Raw genomic sequence first — 24,407 nt, forward strand, 5'->3', positions numbered from 1 at the left:
AATGCAGTTTAACAGACGTAAAACAACTTTGCACACTAATGTTGACAGCCCGACACATTGTCGTTCCTACTGATCACTTCTCAACACATCAGGCTTACTCAAATGTGCGGTTTTAGTCTGGAAAAATCGCTACCGCGGTTCTCACGTTACTTCATCTTGTAGACCAAAATCTATAAGGAGAGATTTGTCTCGAATCTCACTTTGTAAGTATAAATGTGTGTTTTGGTTTCTGTATTTATAAGTGTTCTTCTTCTAGATTTTTTACTTTTTTATTCAAACAGTTGATTATTCGTTCTAATTTTCAGTAGGATATTCGAATAGCAAAATATTTGATAGCTGCAGCCCTGATTGATTTGCAACATATGTCATTTTCTGTTATAATACAGAACATTTCCAACTATGCCTGGTGAATAATATGGATATCGTACTGTTTGAATGTATCGATACACAACTGCCATTTCCTCATTGCTGGAATAATAAAGGCCTTTTCCATTGTATTGCATTGTATCGTGCTTGATTGCCCCCCCCCCCCCCCCCCCAAGGACAAGGTCTGTGTTGGCATCAACGGCAACAAGTGGAAGCCTTCAGCCTGACAGGCGTGCGCATCTTATAACAAATGGCATTTAGAAAGGCGGCGCACGTGTTCATGGGCTGCTCCTACATCAGCCTTTACATCCATTACCAAGTCAAAGACAAATGCTCGGGAGTTTGCACCCATATACAATATCCATATACACACGCAAGCTGGGCGGAACACCTTGGGGGCGTGGATAATCACCAGGATTTATTGAATGGTGCTGGCTGCTCCTCACTCTATCAAGTCCTTCTTTATAGGCTCGCTGATAAATGGCACTGCCACCCTGACTGAGGTGGGAGGAGGTGGTTGGAGGTTTGGGGGGGTGGGGGGGGTGGAATTGAAAGTACAAAATGAGGCGACGGACTGGCCTGAGCTGTCTGAAGAGCTGCCCTCCTCCCTACTCACCACCCACCACTAAGCTGTGAAGGTGGAGATGGATGGTTGATTGTCTGCCTTCAAAACAATCGAAATGGACCTCAGTACAAGTCTTGTTTTATCACTAGACGTGTCACCAACGTCAGTGACTTTCTCAGCATGTGAAAAAGGTAGGAGTTAGTCATATAGCTTGTCTCATGCCTAGTTAGGGCTGAAAAAAAAAGAAATACAGGGGAAGATGACCTTGGAAGAAAATGCATATTAAATCACAATCACAATATTGAGAGGGAAGGAGGCGGGATCCTAATTACAATAGTTTTCAAAATCCTTCAGTTCTATCCCAATGATCCATTTGACACGAGTATCAGAACGCAAAACAACGTGATACATTTTTTCCCCACACGTGTCGCTATTTGATGAAAATGGGAGGCACTCACTGAATAATATTTGAATTATTATTTAATATTTTGTCTGCAACTCAAAAAGCTCACATCTCTAATCGTCTTTCCCTTTTGAAAATAATTAAATAACCCAGCAAAATATTTCTGTAAAATTCTGTGAATAAGTTTAAGTTTTAAGTGAATAAGTAAGAATAATATTTTCCATATAAAATTATCCAAAATCATCCCACCGTACTACACACAGTAGGGCTGGGCGAGACGGCCAAAAAGTAAAATCTCGATTTTTTTTTTTTAAATCATTCTGGACGCTTACGATTTTAACTGATTTTAATGTCATTTAAGCAAAAAATTATTGCTGTGCAAAATGTTCAGACAACAATAATGTATACTGATTCTAAATTAGTTTTAACGTAAACCTTCATCGTTTTGTACTTAAATGCCACAATTAAAGGGATTACATCGTTCTATTTTAAATGTTTTAAGTGTACCAAAGACGTATTTATACGTTTTTTTAAAATATATTTTTACCTACAGAAGGCTTTGATGCAGCGTCTGAACTGCAGAGAACGAGTAAAGCAATGATAGTAATTACAAAAATGACCAGCGGGTGGCAGCAGAGTATACGAGATTACCCAAGGCCATGTTGAAAACAAGCTGATTTCCCCACAGTTCTAAACAGATTTGTGAATAATGATGAAACTTAGCTATATTCTAATGCTAATTGCTGCAAAACAGAAACAGATAGAAATATATATTTTTTTCTTGCTTTTGGTAGGTTGTTTTTGTAGCAATAGAACACAGTATTCCAGGGGTGGGCACACTCGGTCCCCTCAAGGGCCGGAGTCCTGCAGGTTTTGGATGTTTCCCATCTCCAACACAGCTGATACATGATCAGCTCATCAGCAAGCTCTGCATGAGCTTTGTAACGATCCTGTTGATTGGAATCAGCTGTGTTGCAGCAAGGAAACCTCCAAAACAAAAGGACATCGGCCCTTGAGGACCGAGTTTGCCCACCACTGCAGTATTCTGTGGGCCTTGCAAAATCAGTCAAAATCTAGTAAAACAGTCGGGAGTGAATGGGGTTGCTTCAGTGAAAATGGCTGGGAGTGAATGAGTTAAGTACCTTGTTTCCAGAAATGGTTTGTGTCTATAGACGACCGTAAGCAAAACTAGTCAAGCTAAAAGCAGCAACAACTGTTCAGGGCTGTCCATGACGGAACATGCAGTCACCTCAAATTTTTTTTCCCCCAAATGCAGTAATACACTGACATTCACGCCTAGGTCGCTTTTCTTTTTAAGTTGTTCCCAGCAACGTGTCGTGGCGTGACCTCTAATGTGACTCATTTTTTTGCCTCACAAGCTTGTTTCACTTTTATTTGAGAAAAAAACGACAAGCCTTGATATCCCCAAATGAATTAGCATGGCAAAAATATGAATCTATAAAACTAGAGCCGAATCAAAGAAATGGATGTTATTTTCAAACTGAGCATGTCAAAATTACACAAATCACCAAAATGTCCTTGGCACTTGACACACAAATGTCGGCCGATATAATAAAGGATGCCAGCAAATCGGGACCGTATTATACAAAGGTAAAGGGGAAATTGAGAGTTTTTTACGTTTTTACGGTAATACATAATTTTTAACTAGGAGTGGTGCAATATATTACATACAAGCAATGTCAACCAACAGGTGAAGGTTATGGTTAATTGTACTTCACTTTCTGCCACCTCTGTGTCAGTGGCACAGATAGATGACCAAAGCTACTGTACATTATATCAGGGATGTGATTTGACCAAAGTGAAATTATCTGAAAATTTAGCCGGGGGTCTGGGGGCAATGTATATTGAACTATCCCATATAAAATGGCAGTTTTAGTCAACTCAAAATCAGTCACATTCAAAAACATTGGACTGCCTTTGCTTTTAAAAACTATCACTGAGAATATCATCATATCTAACTAATGTGATTACTAAGTTAACACATAAATAATGTTGAAGAGTTCAAATTTCATGAACAAATAATTGTATCATGACCAAATGAAAAGTAACTCATATTAGAGCATACCACAAATGTCTTTGTTATAGCAGAAGATGTTATCTGTCGGAGTCATGTGCATACACAATGAACTACTAAAAAAAAAAAAAAAAAAAAAAAAAAAAAAAAAAATCGGAATTTTTTTTTTTGGGGGGGGGAGATAAAAAAAAGCGGAATTCCGCGAATTAGCGGAAAAATCACATCCCTGTTATATATAGGAGCTAATACATTTTGTAGCGAAAATTGGCTCATTTTCCACAACAAACCTGATAATGTCTTAAGGCCCAGTGGCTGTGAATCACTACCTTAGAGAAAGCTTGGATGACATTTTACAAATTAACAAAATTCCCATCATGCAGTAGATGGGATGTAGCTACACTCCTTGCGTCGTCATTCTTAAGAGGCTGCAACACTATTTTGGTGTCCAAACAAATGCCAAGCAAAATGAGATTGTGTTGCATTCTCGCAGGCACTGAAGGTCACGAGATTATTCATGTTTAGTCGGGACAGATCGGGATGAATGGCCCGAACCTGCGCCATACCCCCCCCAAGAGCTCCCTCGGCCAGGCCGCCAGTCAAACGGCGCAAGATGGATGACGGCGGCTGCTGAGGAAGCGGCTCTTGATCTCGTCCAGCTTCTCTCCCTGACAGGCCCGAGCGTCAGCCTCGGCTCCTAATTGAGCGGTTAGGACTGGCAGGATCGGGTGCGATACATCACGCCGCCCCCAGACAGGACGGGACACTTCCTCGCTCTCCCTCTCGCTCTTCTGGGACGCGCTAATGAAAATCTGTGGAGCCGCCTCGGTCGCTTTGCAAACTGAGCAATGTTTGCTACAACATAAAAAAAAAAAAAAAGGATGCTTCAATGCTGGCGCGAGGACGTCTAACATTCACTAAAGGGACAAAAGCAGCAGGCCTTGAGCGGTTTCACATCTAAAGCGGGGGCACGTGCCATTGTTGTCTACTGTGCTCCCTTTCTTCGCTTTCAAGGGTTTGCGCGGGCATTTTATTCTTGTTATCCTCCTCGCTTAAGTGCACAGATCTCACAGCTTGCTAACGTTTTCCAAATGTCCCCATTTTTCAGCATTTGGCAACAGCACTCTCGCTTCCATTTTGGTGTGAAGTTTAACAAGCCCTCTCTCCAAATGATCAGGCGCCGGCCGCCGGCAGAGCAGCACCCGGGGTGGTAACTCACACTTTCCGGCAACACTGTCGAGGGGCCGTCGTTGCGCGGAGGAAACCATTTCCAGCCCCCAGCAAGGAGGCGTATTAAACTTTTAACAACTCTGCAGTGGAGTTGTGTTGTTGAGTCTCAGCAGTGGCCAAAATAAAGCCTCACAAATAGCTATATAATATACAATGGTGCCTTGAGATAAGAATGAGCGGATTCATGAGTTTTTTAAGGTACAAGCCATCTTTGTATGGTGACAGTTTGGGGGATCGTAAACACTTCATCAAAAAAAAAAAAGGGGCTTCAAGCTGTTTATTGCCACTTCCAGTTGAAGTTTACTGTACGGCCTGCTATACTTTTTGTGTTTGCGGTGGCATCCGCAACCTGCGTTCTGACACATTTCCTGAGATAGCTTCATGTGCTCTAACAAGCTAGCCACTGCAGTGTTTGAACTAAAAAATGTGTTTTTATTGCACGTCACAAGTGAAGACAGACCTCCTGATTCTTAACTCTTTCACTGCCACTGACGTTTAAAGACGTCAAGTAAAAACCTACGCTTCACTGCCAATGACGTCAAAAGACGTCATCCAATGATTTTTATTATTTTTTTTTGAAACGGGTAGAGGAAACCCTTCCGCATGTCTGGTGAAAGTTTCCAGTCTGTCTGTTGTGCCTAATGACTATTTTTGGCCCCTAGAGGGCAGCGATGACTCTCTTTTGATAAGATCGGGTGGGCGTCAGTAGAGGCGGAGCTAGAGCAACGAGCAGGAGATGAGAATGGAAGACAAAGGAAAAATGGCGGCCGGTCGCGAGGAGCTCACGCCCGAGACGTTTTTTTTCAAAGACCAAAAGCATCGCTGAAAGAGCACATTGTTGACGACGATGATCATCATCGATGATGAAGATGAGGGTGGTGACTCCGTGGTTGGGAAGCATTGACGCGGCAGTAGAAGACGTTAGATGGAGCTAGATGGAGGAGGGAACGGGCAATGGCGAGCGTTTGCAAGCAGCTCTACACTTACAAGACAAAAGGCATCGACCAACGCTAAAAGAGTACATTGATGACGATGATGATGAAGGTGAATCCGAGCTTGATGGCGAAATTGGAACCGCTGACGCGGCGGCTATGACGGTGTCGTAACGCGGAACGCAACCGAGCACGCACAGGCGGACGTTCGATCGGACGACGGAGAGTGCCCCGAGTCCAATGCATATTCATCGGAGGAAGTGTGTACAGTCTGCTACTTGCTTTTTATTCCCCGGAAAAAAAGGCCGTCAAGAAAGTGTAACGTTTGCACGCAAAACGGACCAATGTGAAAGTGAAAGTAAACTGTTGTGCGAGTCCTGGCGTCTCCTTGCACGCAGGAGAGCGTTACAAAAGGAAAAACTGTATTTGAAACATCCACATAATTGTAAGTAGTACCACAGTTGCACACATTTGTAAATAGTTTGCGAAATTGTTTTGTCAAATTGTTACACTGTTGAATGGAAATAAACGTATTTTGCAATCAAAAAACACTTTTTCATTGTTGGTGAAAGCGTTTTACAGAAGTAAAGCACTATTTAGGTGTTTGTGGCATCATTCATGGACAAAAAGAAGTGTACAATTCACTAGAGTGCATGAAATAACATCGTTTCACAAAAAGCTCTTTTTCTCCGTTTTTTTTGTTTCAAAGAGAGAATTTCGGTGAAAGTAACCATTTTCTATTGTTGATTACTGAAGAACAGAATAAGGTAGAAACAAACTTTTTCTGATGAAAGCTGAGAGTCCAATCTTTCATTTGGTAGTATGTGTGTTTCCATAGTCCAAACACAACATTTTCTGTGGACCTTGAAAGATCACTCAAAATGCTTAAATCGGCTGGCAGTAGGGACAACCCGTTTCTGAAAACGTCTGGCAGTGAAAGAGTTAAGATAGCCGCTAACTAATTAGCTGGGACAGAGTGAAGATGTAGATCGCTACGTTATCTTCTCATTCAAGCAAGCTAACAATTTCAACTAAACTTGTACAACCTCATACACAACATCAGCATACAATTTTCTGCCTGAGTGACGATGTAAGAGCCTTTAGCTTAGCACATTAGCTAACTGGCGGTTTAAAGGGATATGTACAAATTCACGTAAGCTAGCGTACCACCAAGCTAGTTTGTTGCTCTCGCTAGTAACTAGCGAGCCAATTCATGTACAGTACAACCTTGCGAGTGACATCAGCAAATGTCTCATTACTGAATGAAGACAAAGATGGCCAAGTTAGATTCTCACGTTAGCTTCTCAGAGGTTTCAATTCAATGTCCATTAACTCATTTGCTTCCAAAAACGTATAAATATGTTCTATTTTAAATATTACCATGCTCCCAAAGACATATTTATACATGCTGGTTTATGCTAAAGCATACAGAAGGCTTTGATGCAGCCTGTGAACTGAAGAGAATGCTTGAAGCAATGGTAGTTATTACAAAAAACGGCCAGCAGGTGGCAGCAGAGTATAAGAGCTCAACAAGGGCCATGTTGCAAAAAGCTCTTTCCCCCATAGATTTGTGAATAATGATGGAATTTAGCTATATTCTAATTCTAATTGCTGCAAAATGGAAACAGATACAAATATACTTTTTTTCCTGATGAAAGAAGAGACTAATCTTTCTTTTGGTAGGTTCCATGCTTTTTATAGCAAAAGAACAACATATTCTGTGGGCCTTGCAAAATCATTTAAAATCCGGGAGCGAAGAGGGTGGCTGGGAGTGAATGAGTTAAAAGCCGATTTTCGCTTTTTCTGCCGGCCGTGCTCCTTGCGAATGAAAAGCCTCCAGAACGCATCGCATCTGAGAACATCGGCAGCCACGTACAATGAGTGAAAAGACCCTCATAATTGGTTGGCCCTAGCAAGAAGAAGAAAAAAACAAACAGGCGAGCTCTGTTGGAGGTTGTGGGAGGACGTCAATACAAAGTATCTTTTATTCCAAACTATTATCACAGCCAGTTGAAAAGTAGAAAGGAGAACTGTGCTCCTATGTTGTCAGTTCTACGAAAAGGCGATTTGCGCGCCACTCAAGGACGCGTCTTCAAACGAGTGCCGGCAGAGCAGACGGTATAGACTCTGCCTTATTGTTATTTCTCTCATCTTCAGACACCGACTCGTCTGTTGACTTGAAGCTGAGCCACCGAGGCGAGCATATGTACAAACAACACTTAGTGGGAAATGGATTTTTTAAAAATGGTGGTTGTTTGCAATTCAGAGGCCAGAAACATTTATGTCTCAAAAGTTTTTAGGAATGTTTTTAGGCAGTGAAACAATACAGTAAATATCAAGCCTCTGTGTAGTGCCTTGGAATCAAAATCTACACTTTTTTTTCCTTTTTAGGAAAGTGCAACACCATTAATATTTGTTTGTAGTGCAACATTAATAGTTTGTTCTCACCAGCTCAGTGGCCGAGTGGTAGAGTGTCCGCCCTAAGACTGGGAGGTCGTGGGTTCAATTCCCGGCCGGGTCATACCAAAGACTATAAAAATGGGACCGACTGCCACTCTGCATTAAGGGTTGGAATTGGGAGGTTAGATCACCACATGATTCCCGAGCGCGGCGCTGCTGCTGCTCACCGCTCCCTCAGGGGATGGGTCAAATGCGGAGAACAAATTTCGCCCCACTTAGATGGGTGTGACAATCAGTGGATCTTATCTTATCTTATTTAAAAAAAAAATAAATTAAAAAAAGTTTTACATATACATCAACAGTTTTTGGGGTTTTGAAGTATAATTAATTGTTTGTTTCTTTTTTGGAAAGTGCACAATAGACAAACTTTTTCTTTTAAAGCGCACCATCAATAGTTTGCTATCTTTTTAGAAAAAAATGTGACATTCATAATTTTTGTTTTCTTTTTAGGAAAGTGCACAATCAACAATATGTTTTCTTAATAATTATAGGAAAGTGACGCATTTTTATATTTTTTTGCTTTGATTTTGGAAAGTGTAACATCATTAGTTCGCTTTCTTTTTAACACCGTGCAACAACGTTTTTTTTTTTGGGGGGGGGGGGGGGGAGTGCAACATCAATAAATTTTGGCTTCCTTCTGCCCCTTCTTGAACCAAACACTGTATGAGCTTTTTTGTTCACTTTTATTGTACTTGTTCAAGATAAATAAAGATCTAATCAAATCAAATCAAATGGATTTTGGGAATAAAGTATAAAATCAATAGTGTTTTTTTTTTTAAAGAAGTGAAGCAGCAATGGTTTGCTTTTATTCAAAGAAAATGCAGCAATATGTTTTTCTTTCTTCAAAGAAAGCGCAAAATCATTTGTTTTTCTTTTTTTTTTTTTTAGAAAACAGCAATGTCAATATATTTTGAGGGAAAAGTGCAACGTGTTTGTAATTAAATTATATTAAAGCTGAGGCGTTGTTCAATCTGTGACATCCACACATTGTAACAAAAGCTTTTATTTTGAAAATTAGAAGGGTAAAAAAGCTGTTGTTTTGGCCATTTCTGGAGAGGAAAATGATATGAATGTCATTGGATCGACCAGTACTTACAATATTTGGAAAGTAAAAAGTAGTTTGAGATACTCTTTTGGGGTATATTTATGAGAATGTAAACTTCTGACTTCAGCTGTACTTATGTCCAGTTCTTTATTGGCAAATACTCGCTTTCACCAACTACTAACCTAGCATGCGCTGTAATTTTATAGATTATTTTTTAGATCTGTGGACAAGTATTAAAGCACACTTTCTTCCTAGCTCTGTCCAAAGCGTGCTTGCTGTTAGCCACATGCTAAAACTCATCACGGCGGCTGTTTGTCACCTCCGCTCGGGAGCCACCAGAGAACTCAAGTAGCATTAATTTAGTGGCACTCCTTGGCGCTCTCTCCTCGTGTTTATAAATTCAAACAGAAGTGCTTCTCAAGGTCTTTAAATGTTTTCCATTCACCGCCTTTAATTATTCATGCGCTATCTGCTGTAATTTTTCTCACTGATTTTTTTTTTCTAAACCACCCCTCCCACTCCCTCCATCCATTTTGCTAAATTATGGATGTCGCGCTCCCCTCGCTCGCTCGGAAGCGCTCATTCAGTCGGCTCGCGTCGCTCATAACATCTCCCCAAACACGCCAGCCAAGACGCGATTTATTCGCCGTTTCCAGCCCCTCCCATAAAAGCTTTATCTCAGATTTCACGCGTCTCCTGAGTGGGGCGGCGGTGAGCGCTTCGCAAAGTGCTTCACTTTGATTTACGCTCTTGACAGGGTGGATTCTTTTTCGTAAATGACAGTACAAGAAGAATTACACTGAATGCATCGTTTGTGCCGGAAATAAGACTTGTTGGCGTCCCTAGTTTTTGAATGCGGAAGAGTAGACAGCTTGGTTAGCTTCTTATGTTAGCCATTAACTAGCTAGCCACTTCAGCGTTTGTACTTAAAATGTATTACTTCACAAGAGACAGTATGTTATCCGTTAAATCTAAAAGATTTGTGATAGTTGTCAGCTGCATGGACACATTGCACAAGACTTCTGTCCACATCACAAAGTTTTTGACTGGTTGAAGATGCTAACTGCAATTAATGTTAGCTTTTTATGCTAGTTTGGCTTGATTTCATGCTAGCTGCTATCTGACTGACAGAAGATGTACACATCCACGCGATTTCCTCGCTCTAGGTACCAACTAGTTCCTAGCCATCTCGGCGTTTGTGCTAAAAATGTACGGCCTAGCTAGATGAATACTTAAAGAATATACCCTGAATGTGGTGTGCACGTATTAGACTCTCCAAAAGCAGTTGGTGGTGCGCTGTACCTGTCGCCCTGTGACCCCAATTGCCATGCGGCGTATTGGCGGAAACAAAAGGTAGATTTGATTTAGCCCTTTCCATTTCACTCACATTTTTACTTACGCAACTACGTAAAAAAAAAAAAAAGAATTCTATATATAATATTTTATTTTTTTTAAACAGTGCAGCTCAGCATCTGGTTAGCAGACAACAATTGTGGTAACATGGTTTTAACAGTATTTTAAAAAATGTAGCCAAAGAAATGTCTTTGGTTGTATTCTATTGTGTTGATTAAAATTTAACTGTTATATTAATAAATATTTTTATTTTATTGCATAAATTATGTTATGTGGTATTGTTAAATAATTTACTGCAAGCAATTTGCAGTGCAGTTTGATGTTGCAGTTGCACTTTTGTAAAAAGAAGGAAAAATAAGCTCATAGAAATGTCTAAATATTTCCTTTTTATGTAATTTTGATTGTTTGATCATCATTGACAGGAGAATTTACTGTCAGCATCTTTTGTTGCACTTTCGAAAAAGAAAAAGAAAAAAAAAACTTATTGACTAATCTTCCATTTACTCTTAAGATTTTTTGTGTTAAATATCATTAAATGCATTCCCATTTATACAAAATTTTTTTTTTCCCAATTTCTTACCTTACTGTCAATCATGTGAACAATATTGCATTGCTTTTTACACTAATGCCCAATTCACACTGACTGCGGAACAGCCATGGTGCATTTTCTGTACGGCCGCTGCACGGAATGCAATTCACACCGCGTGCATTGCGTGAGCTGTCCGTGTCCGGAAATCTGCACCCGCCAGACCACAGGATCACGGTGGTTCCCACTGGAGAGCGATAACAACCGTGTATATAGAGTCCTATTTGTAAACAATAGCCACACTTGCCTGTTGTCACATCGATATGCTTTTGGACATTATTTCTGTGACTACCATGGCTCTTCTACCATGGGTAAGTACATTTTGTGTTTAAATAGTGTTATTTTTTTTTTAATTCATGTTGAATTTAATCTGAGCTCGTTTTTTGTCTTAAATGTCCGACTCATGTCATACTATGTTGTTAGCTAGCTTCCCTCCCCCCCCCAAAATGCGTTCGCAAATGGGTTTGTTTTGAAATAAACCGGATCCACCTTAATGCCGACGCTCGACTTCCTGACCGGCTCGTGTAATTTCTTCAGCTTCACGAAAATCAGCAAGCGTTCCGCATGTGGCATCCGGAAAAAATAGAACACTTGCGGAAACCTTCCGCAGCGCCGCATCCCTTCCGCACCGCACTGCAGCTGGTGTGAATTGACACGCAGGCTCGAATGCTTTCTATTCCTTGCCGCTGCCGTACGGAAAACGCACCGCATCCGTTCCGCAGTCGGTGTGAATTGGGCATAAGATGCGTACCCAACTGTGATTTTTGTTACCCCCACAGAAAAGACTTGCTCTTTGTACTCAGCCTTGTGACCTTTTTTGTGGCAGCACGCCACGTCCACGCTGACTCCAAACACCTGCTCAGACTCCACATCTATCACGCCAGCAACTTTACTCCCATCTGGCTGGGTCGCGCCACGTGGGAGTCGGCCTCATCTGTTTGGTTTTTGGTTTGGCGTTTAAGGCGGTGTGGGAGGAAATCTGCTTTTCAATCGGGGATCAGCCCTCGCTTGGAGGGAGCGACGGGAGGAGATTGTGCTCAGTCACATCAAGCTGGGCACTTTGCATGTAACCGTTAGCGTGGGATAAAATGAGGCGTCAGCGTTTGTCACAAGTGTTTGACAGCATGAAGGCATGGACCGTGATGTTAGCTTCTTAAGATACTTCTCTCGCTAGCTGCTAACTAGCTAGCCATGGCAGCTTTTAAACTGAAAACACAAGACCAGGCGCGAGACATCAGCGTACCCATACTTTTTTGATTAAGACATAGACCTTTATGCTAGCTGCTAACTAGCTAGCCACTAACTAGCTAACCACGTGAAACATGAAAATGTATAACATTGATGTCACAACTTTTTGACAGAGTGAATATGACTTAAACCTCAAAGTTAGCTTCTCATGTTACATGCTAAATAGCTATCGTTTAATATTTAACCGCTTTGCCGTTTAGAATGTACAACCTCACGTGAGACATCATCATATGTCACAAATTTTTGAGTGGGTAAAGATGTAGACTGCTCTTGTCACAATTCGGTTTTGTTGCCACACTCTACTGGTTGTGGTTTGTTTATTTCTGTTGCAGTTTCCATGGAGAGTTTCGGTTGGCTGAGTCTCCTGCGTCGCACCTGCTGGCGACTGTCATCAGTGGGATATTTAGATGCAGGAGAGAAAGGAGGATGTTATTGTTTACTGCTTGTTGCCATTGCTACTGCATTTTGCTACTCTCGTGTTTGTTCCGCGCTCATCTTGTCTTGTCCAGTAGTCACTTCTCATCTACGGTTTTGCTTGTAAGTAAATTTTTTAGTTCAGTGTGTTTTGCTAGTACCGGTGTCTCCCATGGCTCTCTGTCCACCTTTTTTTGATTGTTTCGGTAGTTCTATTTCCACATCAACCTTTTGTGACATCACTTTTTGTTATTTATATTTCATTCACACTCGCATTCTCTTTTTGTTCAATAAATTTTGTAGAGTCTGCTCTGTTTGCTTTCGCATCCACAAGCTGCGTTTTTACTTTTTACACATTACCTGACAGCTATGTTAGCTTCACATGCTAGCCTCTCGCAAAATAGCTAACTAGCTGGCCACTTCAACGTTTGAACTAAACATGTACGACCGCATGCAAAGGTGCAGCATACAAGTTTGTGTGTGAGTGTCAATATAGACCCTTTAACTCTTTTACCGCCAAAAATGTTTAATGACGTTTACTAAAATTCAAATGAATGCCACCAAAAACGTTATTTGACGTTTACTACGGGGGGGTTTTCCCAATGGGCAGTGGAAGTTGTTGTGCAGCGCTACCTACTCAATGGCCGTGTTTGCTTTGAAAGATGAGTTAAAATGCTCGAAATCGGCTGGCACTGTCTGGGTTGTTTTTTGGATAACGTGTGGCAGTGAAAGAGTTAACTGAGCACATTAGCTGCTAACTAGCTAGCCACTACAAACTAACATCAGCGGTTTGGCTGAAAACTCGTGAGGTGTCAGTGTACATCACAAGTTTTTGACTGTGTAAAAGACAGACCACCAAGATAGTTTATTGCGCTTACTACTAACTAGCTAGCCACTTCATGTATCACCTTGCGAGGTATGTCAGCATGCGTCACACATTTTTTACTAAATGAAGACAAAGAAGGCCAAGTTAGGTTCTCATGTTAGTTTCACACAGGTAGCCAATTCGTATAATGCTGCATTCGAGGAAGTCGAGGAAAAAATGACCCGACATCACCGACCGACTTCAATCTGACGTCACTTAACGGTGGCTACCGCCGTAGATACAAATACCTAGGAAAGATATCAATCTGTTTATTTATTATACCATTAATTTAGTTATTCGAAAAAAGTAACTTTACGTAACCCAACATGATTCGGACCAACTGTGTTCACCGGTACAACAAATAATTTATGAGAATAAGCCATCTTTGTTGATTACATTCGCCTGGAATGCTTTGAGGTCGGAACTGGGAGAATCCAAGTGGGATATATCAGACTTCCCACCTTCCTCGAATGCAGCATAAGACCTTGAGAGACATCAGCATGTCACAAATTTTTGACCGAGTGAAGACAAAGATCGCTAAGTTAGCCTCATGTTAGCCTCACACAGCTAGCCACTTCACGCTCAACCTAGAGAGAGACGTCAGTGTAGAAGTTTAAGCAAAACAGGCAGATTAACGTTATCACAAAGTAATATGAAAGTAAACTCACCAGCACATCTGGTCCGGGCCCTCAGCGGTGGTCCAGGTGCGCCGGTGCCACCCTCCAGAGGCCTGGTGAGCAGAACGCTGATCTCGTATTCTGTGTCGGGGTCCAGGTGTCCGATCTTGTGCGTGGTCTTGTCAACGGGCTGCAGGTCGTACATGGTGCCCGACACGGTGCGGTACTCCACCTCCCGGTCCACGATGGGGCCGTCGCCATTGATGGAATTGGCGTTGAGCTGTATCCACAGGTAGGTGGCGCCCACGGCAGTCAGCTGAGGTGGGGCGATGGGCACCGGAGGCTCTGGAAGGGTAAAAGGGTTTTATTTGAATGTTAAAAAAAAGACATTTGTCATTATCCCACAACTATTTTACACTTCACACCAGACACTGAAAACAAAACCGAGAGAGAAATTTTAATAAGACTGACTTGGGCGGTTGTGACGTTCTAACTCATTTCTCCCGCCCAGTTGTATTGAAAGCAATCAACACTTTCTGATAATTTCATACGTCATGATAGGTCTGACGTCATGTCTGATTATGGTCTCAAGTGTCAGTGAGAAAAAGCGCATACATTTGCATAAAAATCCCACTTTGTTGGGCTTTGTGTGAAAGACGTCACAGTAAACACGTGACAACTTTGACAGTGACCTTTTCCTCTATCGCATTCCCAATATTTGTCTAATCTGGCTTAAACCTTTTGGCATCTCTGCCTTAATGAGCCTTCTCCAAATGTCAGCACAGGTTCTTTCATCTATTCCTGGCATTTATTTCTGTAATACGACTGTGTTCAGCAACACTTCAAATTGGCCACAACTTCCACAAGTCTATTTCTTGTTCCCTAAAGCTCTCATGTAAAATGAACACATCATGTTTAATGTTCTGTACAACTCTAATGTATCAATTTCACATATTTAATTTTCTATACAGCTCTTCGTGCAATTATGAACAGAATTTACATCACATTTAAACTCCCAGCCATTTCCACTGAAGCAACCCCCTTCGCTCACGGCTGTTTTACTGGATTTTGACTGATTTTGCAAGGCCCACAGAATATTATGTTCTCTTACTATAAAACATGGAACCTACCAAAAGAAAGATTCAAGTTTCTTCTTTCATTAAGAAAAAAAGTATATTTGTATCTGTTTACTACCATGGCTTTAAGCTACTTCTTCAGGTCAGAGGCTGCATCAAATCCTTCTGTATCCTCACGTGAGGTGTGAGCGTACATCACATGTCTTTGACTGAGCAACGGAGTTAGTTTATTGCGCTAGCTACTAACTATCTAGTCACTTCAGTAGAACCTTGTGAGGTACGTTAGCATCTGTGCACCTCTAATGGAACATACCCTATGTAATGTTCTATCCTAATCTACCACATTTAAATCATATTGAATGTTCAATACAGCTCTGATGTTTCATATGTTGGCCATTATTAATGTTCTGCACCGTACACAATTCAAAGTCTCAATTCTACACAACTGAAATGATCATATTTAAATTGTATCAAACGTTCTATACAACTCTAATGTAGCATATTTATATATCCCATGATCTATATGCACCTCAAATGTACCATATTTACACATTGTATCACTTGCTCTGTACAACTGTAATGCAACATATTTACTTCCTTATCTTTGTTCTATGATGTTCTATTGATGTTCTATATCAGTTTTACACAATGTTCTATATGATTCGAATGTCACATCTTGAAATATTTCCCATTCTATACCTCTCGAATCTACCGTATTTACTCCATATTTAACCCTGGAGAACCCACGGGGTCAAGTTTGGCCCCTATAAATTCTGCTACTCAAATAACAAAGACCTTTTTTTTTTTTTTTTTTTTAATTTAACTTCAAAAGTCCAGAGTGCCACTTCTGACCCCTGCATGGGGCCATCTAGTGGATGAATATTGCACTTACATGAGCCAGAGTGGTGGTGACAAGATGGCTGGCAACATGCCAATTTTGTTGAGCTGGAAATCAATCCAAACAAAACCATCTTCTCAGCAAACCATCAGATGGTAAAATTGTGTTTTTTTTGTTAATCTATTCCATATCATGTTGCAGAATGCCTAGGAGTATGTTTTTTTTTTTTTTGATAAATTAGCAACTCTGAGCTAGTTCAAAAAAATGGGTTAAAATTGAAAAAACATATTTTGGTGTTCAGTGAATTTATAGGAGTCATTTAATGTATAATTCATAATTTTCCAAAGAAGAAAAGGGTTCTTGGGTTCTCCAGGGTTAATATTCTATACACTAAAGCATCCTCAAGGATAACCTACCTTCAGGTTATCATGAAGTTTGACCAATGGAGGTTGCGCCTCATAGGAGGCAGATGGTTAGCGCACAGTGACCTCAAGTCACGGGTCCCTAAACTGCGTCTAATCCAAGCTGTCCAACATCACCTCGAGCCAACCAGCTAATCCAGCAGACCTCAGACTGTCTGAGGTGTCCGAATCTGTGCTTGTTTTGATGCGTTTTCGGGTCAGATGTCTTTAAATGTCTGAGTCTTTTTTAAGACACGCAACCTCTTTCAACATCCCAGACAGACACGCTTTCCAAAACAAGTCTTTCGCAAAATATTTAACAGACCCTCAAAGTAAATCAAAACTAATACTGAGCCAATCCCCAAACGGTCAAAAATCTAAAGACTGTTTTGTTTTGTTTTTCTAGAGGGCAGCCTTTCCCAAATGTCTCCCGTCATGTGCCATCCTGACAGAGGTGCCGCACCCCTTGTCCGCCACTACACGAAAGCTTACGGTGATGAAAGCTTGTAGGTGCACTAATCCCGGCGCGTTGAAAATTACGGATTAACGGTGTGAAATACACTCAAGCGCTGGCACACGTCGGGGGTATTAACAACTTGCTTTTTCGACTGTGCGTCGGCTTGGACACGGCCGAGGGTGGGCGTGTGCGACACGGGCGGCCAAACGCGGGGGTCGGCGAGCAGCTGTCGTCGCGATGTTTGACCACACGGCCAAGCGGAATGGTGACAGCTGCGTCTTCCTCGACTGCAGCATCTGCGGACTAACAGCGGCTTACAGTATTTATGTGTTGAATGTGTGAAAATAAACCATATTATGTTCAAGATGGACTATGAGGGCAACACTAAGAGAAAAAGGTGGAAACCTTAAATTTCGCAGTTACATTTTGTAGCTGTTAGCATTTTAAGCAATTTTTATTACGGAATATTTCAAATTGATTTACTTAAATACTAAAAATGTGTATGATTTTGTCACAATATTGCGTATTAGTTTTTACCCAAAATTTAAGGGACTATTTTGATCTTAAAAATCTTCACGGTGGACACTTCCTGAAGGTATATTTAGTTAAAGATTTTTTTTTTCAACAACTCTTAGTCAGGAAGGCTGTTGGGTAATTAAACGACCACACAAAAACGGAAACTATTCTTTGGGTAATTAAATCCTTGCATACCAACTTTCTGTAGATTATTTTATTTTTTTCAAAATGTACAAAATTCTTAGGGGCTTATTTGAATATGAAATTCTCCCAAAAGTTTTTGTGCAATATTCTACAATATATTTATGAAGGAAGAATGATTTGGGTAACCAATAAATTGTTATTTAAGACAAACATTTGTATATGAAATTGTACTAAATAGTCACAATTTATTCAACCTTTTTTGCGAAAAAAAAAAATCAAATACACACAAGTGATATTTTAGTACACAATTGTACTAAGTCCAGAAGAATCAAACTAGAATAATGGCATGGAAAAAGTGATAAATAACCAATTTAACTACAAAATCTTAATAACAGATAAACTTTTTGTTTGTAATTTAACAAAATTCTTACATGGAAACGCTTAACTAGGTAACAAAATAACTATAGACTAATATACTAAATAACTTTTTGAAACTTTATGAAATCCTACTTGTTCACAATTTATGCAAACTTTGTGTAAACATAAATAAATTCATAATTTAATTTAATAAATAAAAACATCAGTATAGTCTTAGTCAACTAAGTAAACTACGGCTTGGGGGCCATTTGTGGCCCGCCATCCATTTTCAGTGGCCTGCTGCATTTACCAAAATAAAAAATAAGAAATAAATTGATTCATGTGGTGTAGATAGAAATAGGCTATTTATAAAATAACAACATTTCTCTTCAAAACACTGTGGTTAATAAAGATAATTAAATTTTAAAAGCAAAATACACCTCAGTCGAAGAATAGTAATCGCTGCATGTTGCTGGTCGGCGTGCAAACTCTTTTCCTCTACGAATGACCAAAGGATTCTTTGCATGTCGTTTGTCGTCCGGACCACCCAACCCGCAGGCCAAAATTTGTTCCCATTCCATTCCTGACCACCAGGTTTAGCAAGATTTCTAGTGTAGCTCTAGTCTAGTAGGATATAGAAAATCCTCCAAATCTTGAAATTCCTGAACTATTTGCCTTATCGCCTTAATAGAGAAAGATGTTATGTGACAGTTGATCAAATTATCTAGAAAAGACAAACAATATGTAATTGCTTGCTTGATTGATTTTATCCTGTTTAAAAAAAAAAAAGGCTTTGCAGACTTTCATTTTTCGTGTAGGTGGCTCTCAACTTAAAACGTTTGAACATACCCTGTTTAAGTAGAATTTGGGAATCCTCACAACCAGACAATTTGTTTGAAATGAAAGTCTACAAAAACAACAACAACGAAAAGTCATGAAGGGATGAAGTCAAATCCTCACATGGTGCATTTTTACAAAAAATAATATATATATATATATATATATATATATATATATTTTTTTTTTTTTAATTTTTTTTTTTTGAAACAAAATAATGTTCAAGTTAGGATTTCCATAGTACAATTATGGAATTTAAGGGCAAAATAAACACAATTTACCCCTTTAAAAAAAAAATCTAATATTTTGGGTGCAACTCACTGAACTGCAATAAGAGTAGTTGAAGTTTATGCAACCACTGGCACACAAGCACACACAAAGCCCTTCAGCCGTCCAAGTGTTGTCACTGTCCTGTTGATTCATGGTAATAATAATAAATCCCGCTTTCATTTGCCGAGAGCATCCTTCTCTCTCTTTAAGATGGGGGAGGTGCTCATTATTCTCCTAACCGAGTTGGAAAAGAATCGATCGCCTCTGGGAAGATGACCGGCGAGTCTGGCTTCGATTTCGATTCTTTTTTTTCTTTTCTCGGTGGCTATTCTCATTAGCGCCGACACGGGCCAGAATGCTCAGCTAGAGCTCCCCGAACCCGAGGAAAAGGAGCCTGGGCCTAGAACGGGGGGCGAATAATTATCGTCCCTTTCAGAGGCGCTACGGGAGAGCCTATAACCAGGATGGAAAGGCAGTGGGGGTTCAAGCGGGCAGATCCATATGGCACGGCACACTTCCACATAAATATGGCACGAAAATCAGGAGTGATTATCCGGGATAATCAAGCATTCATTCTCCTCCTGTTGACCAAGGCGGCGGCGGCGGCGTATTGTAATGAGGCGGGATGAAAAATCCACACTCCGTGGTCACTCCCATACACATTCACATTTAAAGGGAGATTTACAAGTCATTGCTCCAAGGAGTGAGGGGTGGGTGGGGGGTGTTGGGTATAGGGAGTTAAGCGCTTGTTTTACGGCAGCGGATGCAGAGATAAGAGGAGATGACACTTAGAAGCGTGAAAACGCTGCTTTCCTCCCTCGCAGAGATTTTAAAGGGTCCAGATAATGACATCAATATTTATGACAAAGGCACCTGGCGCTTATTTTTTTTAGGTCTCAGCTAATGCAAAGTGCTGTTTGGAGAGCGACTGAGTGCAAAAGATGGGGGGGGGGGGGGGGGGGCTGTACTCATCTCTTACAATATGGTGTCACTTCTGCCATGATTGACACAATAGACACATATTGTATTAGTAAATTCTCAAAGAGAAAGCGAGGTATTTATATGAAATTCTAAAATCCTCATAATGGAAATGCAATAAAATCCGTTCCAGTCTCCCCTAAAACCCCAACATTTTTTTAAATATATACAAAATGCACTCTAGGACATTGCATTTTTTTAAATCCTATTGTAATAACATGATTAAATAAAAAAAATAGAGAAGTAAACCGTTTCGCCTGCTGTGTGTAACCACCAAGGGGCAGTTTAATATAGTCATGAACTTTCAACTCTCAAGACCAACTAACTTCAGTTACGCTGGTCATTCCTCCACAAATGATCAAGAATATATTCCTGCAAGCATTGATATATGTTTGTCTAAGGCTACGTTCACACTGAAGGTCTTAATGCTCAATTCCCATTTTTGGGTGAAATCCGATTTTTTTTGAGCAAGCGTTCACATTACCTATTAATTGCGACATCAGTCTGTTTGCTGCGTGGACGGAATGCATCGCACATGTGACCCACATGTGCAGAAGAAGATACAACATCACTCACACAACGCTGTGTTTGCGGAAGTAAATACGTATGGTCCAGCATGTCGAGGCCATGGACTTTTATAAGTCTGTTATCGAGGCTCATATTTTGACCATCTCATATCTACAGAGTGATGCAGGATGAGGTAGAAACAATATTTTGTGAAAATGAGGCAAGCCTTTTGTTTAAAATAATAAAAATAATAATAAAAAATATATATATATATATATATTTTGTATGTGGGTGAGTAAGTGTATGTCCGTGTGTGCGTGCGTGCGTGCGTGCGTGCGTGTGAGTGTGTATTCGTTAGTTCACCTAAAACCTATTTAAAAAATCCCATACCGTTCACCTAAACCGAACACTTCAGAACCCAGCCAGAGCCGTGAGGCCGTCAGGAGACCCAAGGAAGGACCAAAGAAAAGAAAAGAGGCAAGCCTGTTCGAGCGCCTCATCTCACGGAGAGCTCTCCTTGTTTTCTCTCCAACGATGACGTCACGTCATAGCAGTGTGTAACTAGAAAAATTCCCGCTGAAATTTTGAATGGGACTGCTGACTCTTGTAAATGAGCTGAACAGTTTAAAATTTAAACGACTGGAATCGGTCAAGAAATGTGGAAGTTAACCATAATCAACATCAACTAAAAGTATCTTACTGTCCCTTTAAGAAAAATGCAAATTCACGCACACACATTTGACTTGGAGACGTCACGCACCCACATTCCATTGGTATTGTATGAGAAACGCACACCTCAAACAAAAGCCTCTCACGACTTAACGGTTCAAGATGCAGATTCAAGAAATAGCTCGTTAGAACGGCAAGGGTTTGGGGAACGCGAGCATGTTCTCACTTTTTTAATCGGATGAAAAATGACCAAATGAGAGCAGGTTGAAAACTTATGATTTATCCAAAATGAAGAGGAAAAAGGAGGCGAATTTAACATGGAAAAGATAGGCGAGTTAGTCCGACTTCTCCTCGCTTAAAGTGAAAATAAAGGTACTAAATGACACCTTAGCCAAATAAAAGTTAGTTTGTCTGAAAAGAGACTCGTCACTACAAAATGTGAGAATTTGATGTCTAGTGAGCAAAGATTGTGGCCATGGTGACGAGTTGAAGTGAGACTTTTGACTTTTGGAAATATATTTTTTTGGTTCCCGCCATTCAAAGCCTAATTGATCCAGAAGGCTATTTCACTCACTGTCTTTGAACCCGCACAGGGGGGAGAGCTTTCATTCCTTAAAATAAATTTCGACACTGAGCTAAAGATGGGAAAAATTGCTACAAAATGAGCTAAAATTCATATCGGTCGGATAACGTATGCGCGCGCAGCATGTCTTGGAAAAAGGTGCTTGATCTGTAATTTGTTCCCCCTTTCTCCATTCATTTCCTATGGGAGTTTTTTGGGAGTTTTTGGGGAATTGCGTCGCCATGGTAACTCGGAATTCCTAGAAAAGTAATGCCGCACCGAGTCAGATCGAGCCGCATCGTTTGATACCTCATTTGTCCCGGTGCGATCTACGGTACGGGCCGCATTTTTGCGGAAAAATCTGGGGATTTTCTAGGGTGGAGAGTAATATGTGCTGCTTTCAGCAGTCCCATAATAAACTAGAAAAATTCCCGCGGAAATTTTGAATGGGACTGCTGACTCTTTGGTAATGAGCTGAACAGTTTAAAATTTAAACCACTGGAATCGCTCAAGAAATGTGGAAGTTAACCATAATCAACATCAACTAAAAGTATCTCACTGTCCCTGAACATGTATTTAAAAAAATGTAAATGAGCTGAACAGTTTAAAATTTAAATGACTGGAATCGGTCAAGAAATGTGGAAGTTAACCATAATCTAAAAATATGTCACTGTCACTTTAAGAGCACATACATTTTTGACTTGGAGCCGTCACGCGCCCCACATTGCATTGAGATCGCATGAGAGAAGCACCCCTTGTACAAAAGCCTCTCACGACTTAACGGTTGAAGATACAGATTCAAGAAATGGCTCGTTAGAACGGCAAGGGTTTGGGGAACACGAGCATGTTCTCATTTTCTTAATCGGATAAAAAATGACCAAATGAGAGCAGGTTGAAAACTTATGATTTATCAGAAATGGAGAGAGGAAGGCGCCTGAAATTAACATGTACAAGACAGGCGAATTAGTCCGACTTCTCTTGCTTAAGGTGAAAATAAAGGTACTAAATGACACCTTAGCCAAATAAAAGTTAGTTTGTCTGAAAGAAGACACTCGTGACTACAAAATGTGAGAATTTGACGTCTAGTGACAAAAGATCGTTGCCATGGTGACGAGTTGAAGTGACGTCACGCACCCACATTGCATTGAGATCGCATGAGAGAAGCACCCCTTGTACAAAAGCCTCTCACGACTTAACGGTTGAAGATACAGATTCAAGAAAGGGCTCGTTAGAACGGCAAGGGTTTGGGGAACACGAGCATGTTCTCCGAAATCCCTCATTGGCGCCGCTTCGCTACACCGTCGACACGCCACTCAACCCCCCCCCCCCCCCCACGTCGACGACAGACGAGACAAAAGCCTTACTGTATATTGTAGCAACGAGAGATGTACACAATTGAGATTTAGAGCCTACTCAAACTTTTCTTAGTTTTTTTTTACTGCACATTAAAACTTTAATGTAACATCTGCTAGCTCTTTGCTAGCGCTAGCAGGTGCAGCTAGCATGTAGGCTACCATCTCTAGCACTTAACTTTTCCAATCTTGTTAAAACAGCAACATAACGTTCAAACACATCAAATACGTTTCAATACATCGCCAGTATTAACGTGATGTAGTTTAGGATGGGGAAAACTTGCAAAATCACACTTATTTAGCATTATTCACCAGACTACAAACAATTGCCTTGCAACTTACCTCAGACGAGATGAAATGGGAGGAGTAGGTTCTCGAGAAACTTCTAATTGGTGTCATTAAAGCGTCTCTCATTGGCCACAGCACAGACAAGCAGAAAACGAACCAATCAGGGAAAAGAGAGAAGACTAGATCCAACTATCATCAAGATTGGTTGCATTCCATTGAGATTGTATGACAGACGCACCCCTGGAACAAAAGCCTCTCACGACTTAACTCTTCAAGATACAGATTCAAGAAATGGCTTGTTAGAACGGCAAGGGTTTGGGGAACACGAGCATGTTGTAATTTTTTTAATCGGATGAAAAATGACCAAATGAGAGCAGGTTGAAAATGTATGATTTATCCGAAATGAAGAGGAAAAAAACACCCAAATTAACATGGAAGAGATTGGCGAGAGAGTCCAATTTCTCTTCGCTTAAAGGGAAAATAAAGGCACTAAATGACACCTTAGCCAAATAAAAGTTAGTTTGTCTGAAAGAAGACACTCGTGACTACAAAATGTGAGAATTTGACGTCTAGTGACAAAAGATTGTGGCAGTGGTGACGAGTTGAAGTGAAATTTTTTCTAATACATTATTTGGTTCCCGGCACTGGATGGCTAATTAGCCAACAGAGTGTGTGAGAAAGCTAATTCAGCTACTGTCTTTGAACCCGAACAGGGGGGGGGGGCTTTCATTCCTTAAAAAAGATTTCGACACTGAGCTAAAGATGGGACAAATTCCTACAAAATGAGCTAAAATTCGTATCGGTCGGATAACGTATGCGCGCGCAGCGTGTCTTGGAAAAAGGTGCTTGAAGTGTGATTTTTTTCCCATTCATTCCCAATGGGGAGTTAATTTGGGAGTTTTTTGGGAATAGCGTCGCCAAGGTAACTGGGAATTCTTAGAAAAATAATAGCGCAGCGAGTCAGATCGAGCCGCATCGTTTGATACCTCATTTGTGCCGGTGCGATGTACGGTACGGGCCGCATTTTAGCGGAAAAATC

At 40.6% G+C, this 24,407-nt stretch overlaps 1 protein-coding gene across 5 annotated transcripts in view; it reads right to left on the bottom strand.

Moving 5' to 3' along the window:
- LOC144042751 (receptor-type tyrosine-protein phosphatase mu) overlaps positions 1–24,407 on the bottom strand; it is a 245,438-nt gene that overhangs the window by 124,385 nt on the left and 96,646 nt on the right. For all 5 annotated transcript variants that reach the window (XM_077555675.1, XM_077555673.1, XM_077555680.1 and 2 more), the window contains exon 7: positions 14,168–14,461. In XM_077555675.1, coding sequence (XP_077411801.1) covers positions 14,168–14,461 — 294 coding nt within the window. The remainder of the gene's footprint in view (positions 1–14,167; positions 14,462–24,407) is intronic.

The sequence above is a fragment of the Vanacampus margaritifer genome, chromosome 2, assembly GCF_051991255.1.
Source record: "Vanacampus margaritifer isolate UIUO_Vmar chromosome 2, RoL_Vmar_1.0, whole genome shotgun sequence".
Lineage (NCBI taxonomy): Eukaryota > Metazoa > Chordata > Actinopteri > Syngnathiformes > Syngnathidae > Vanacampus > Vanacampus margaritifer.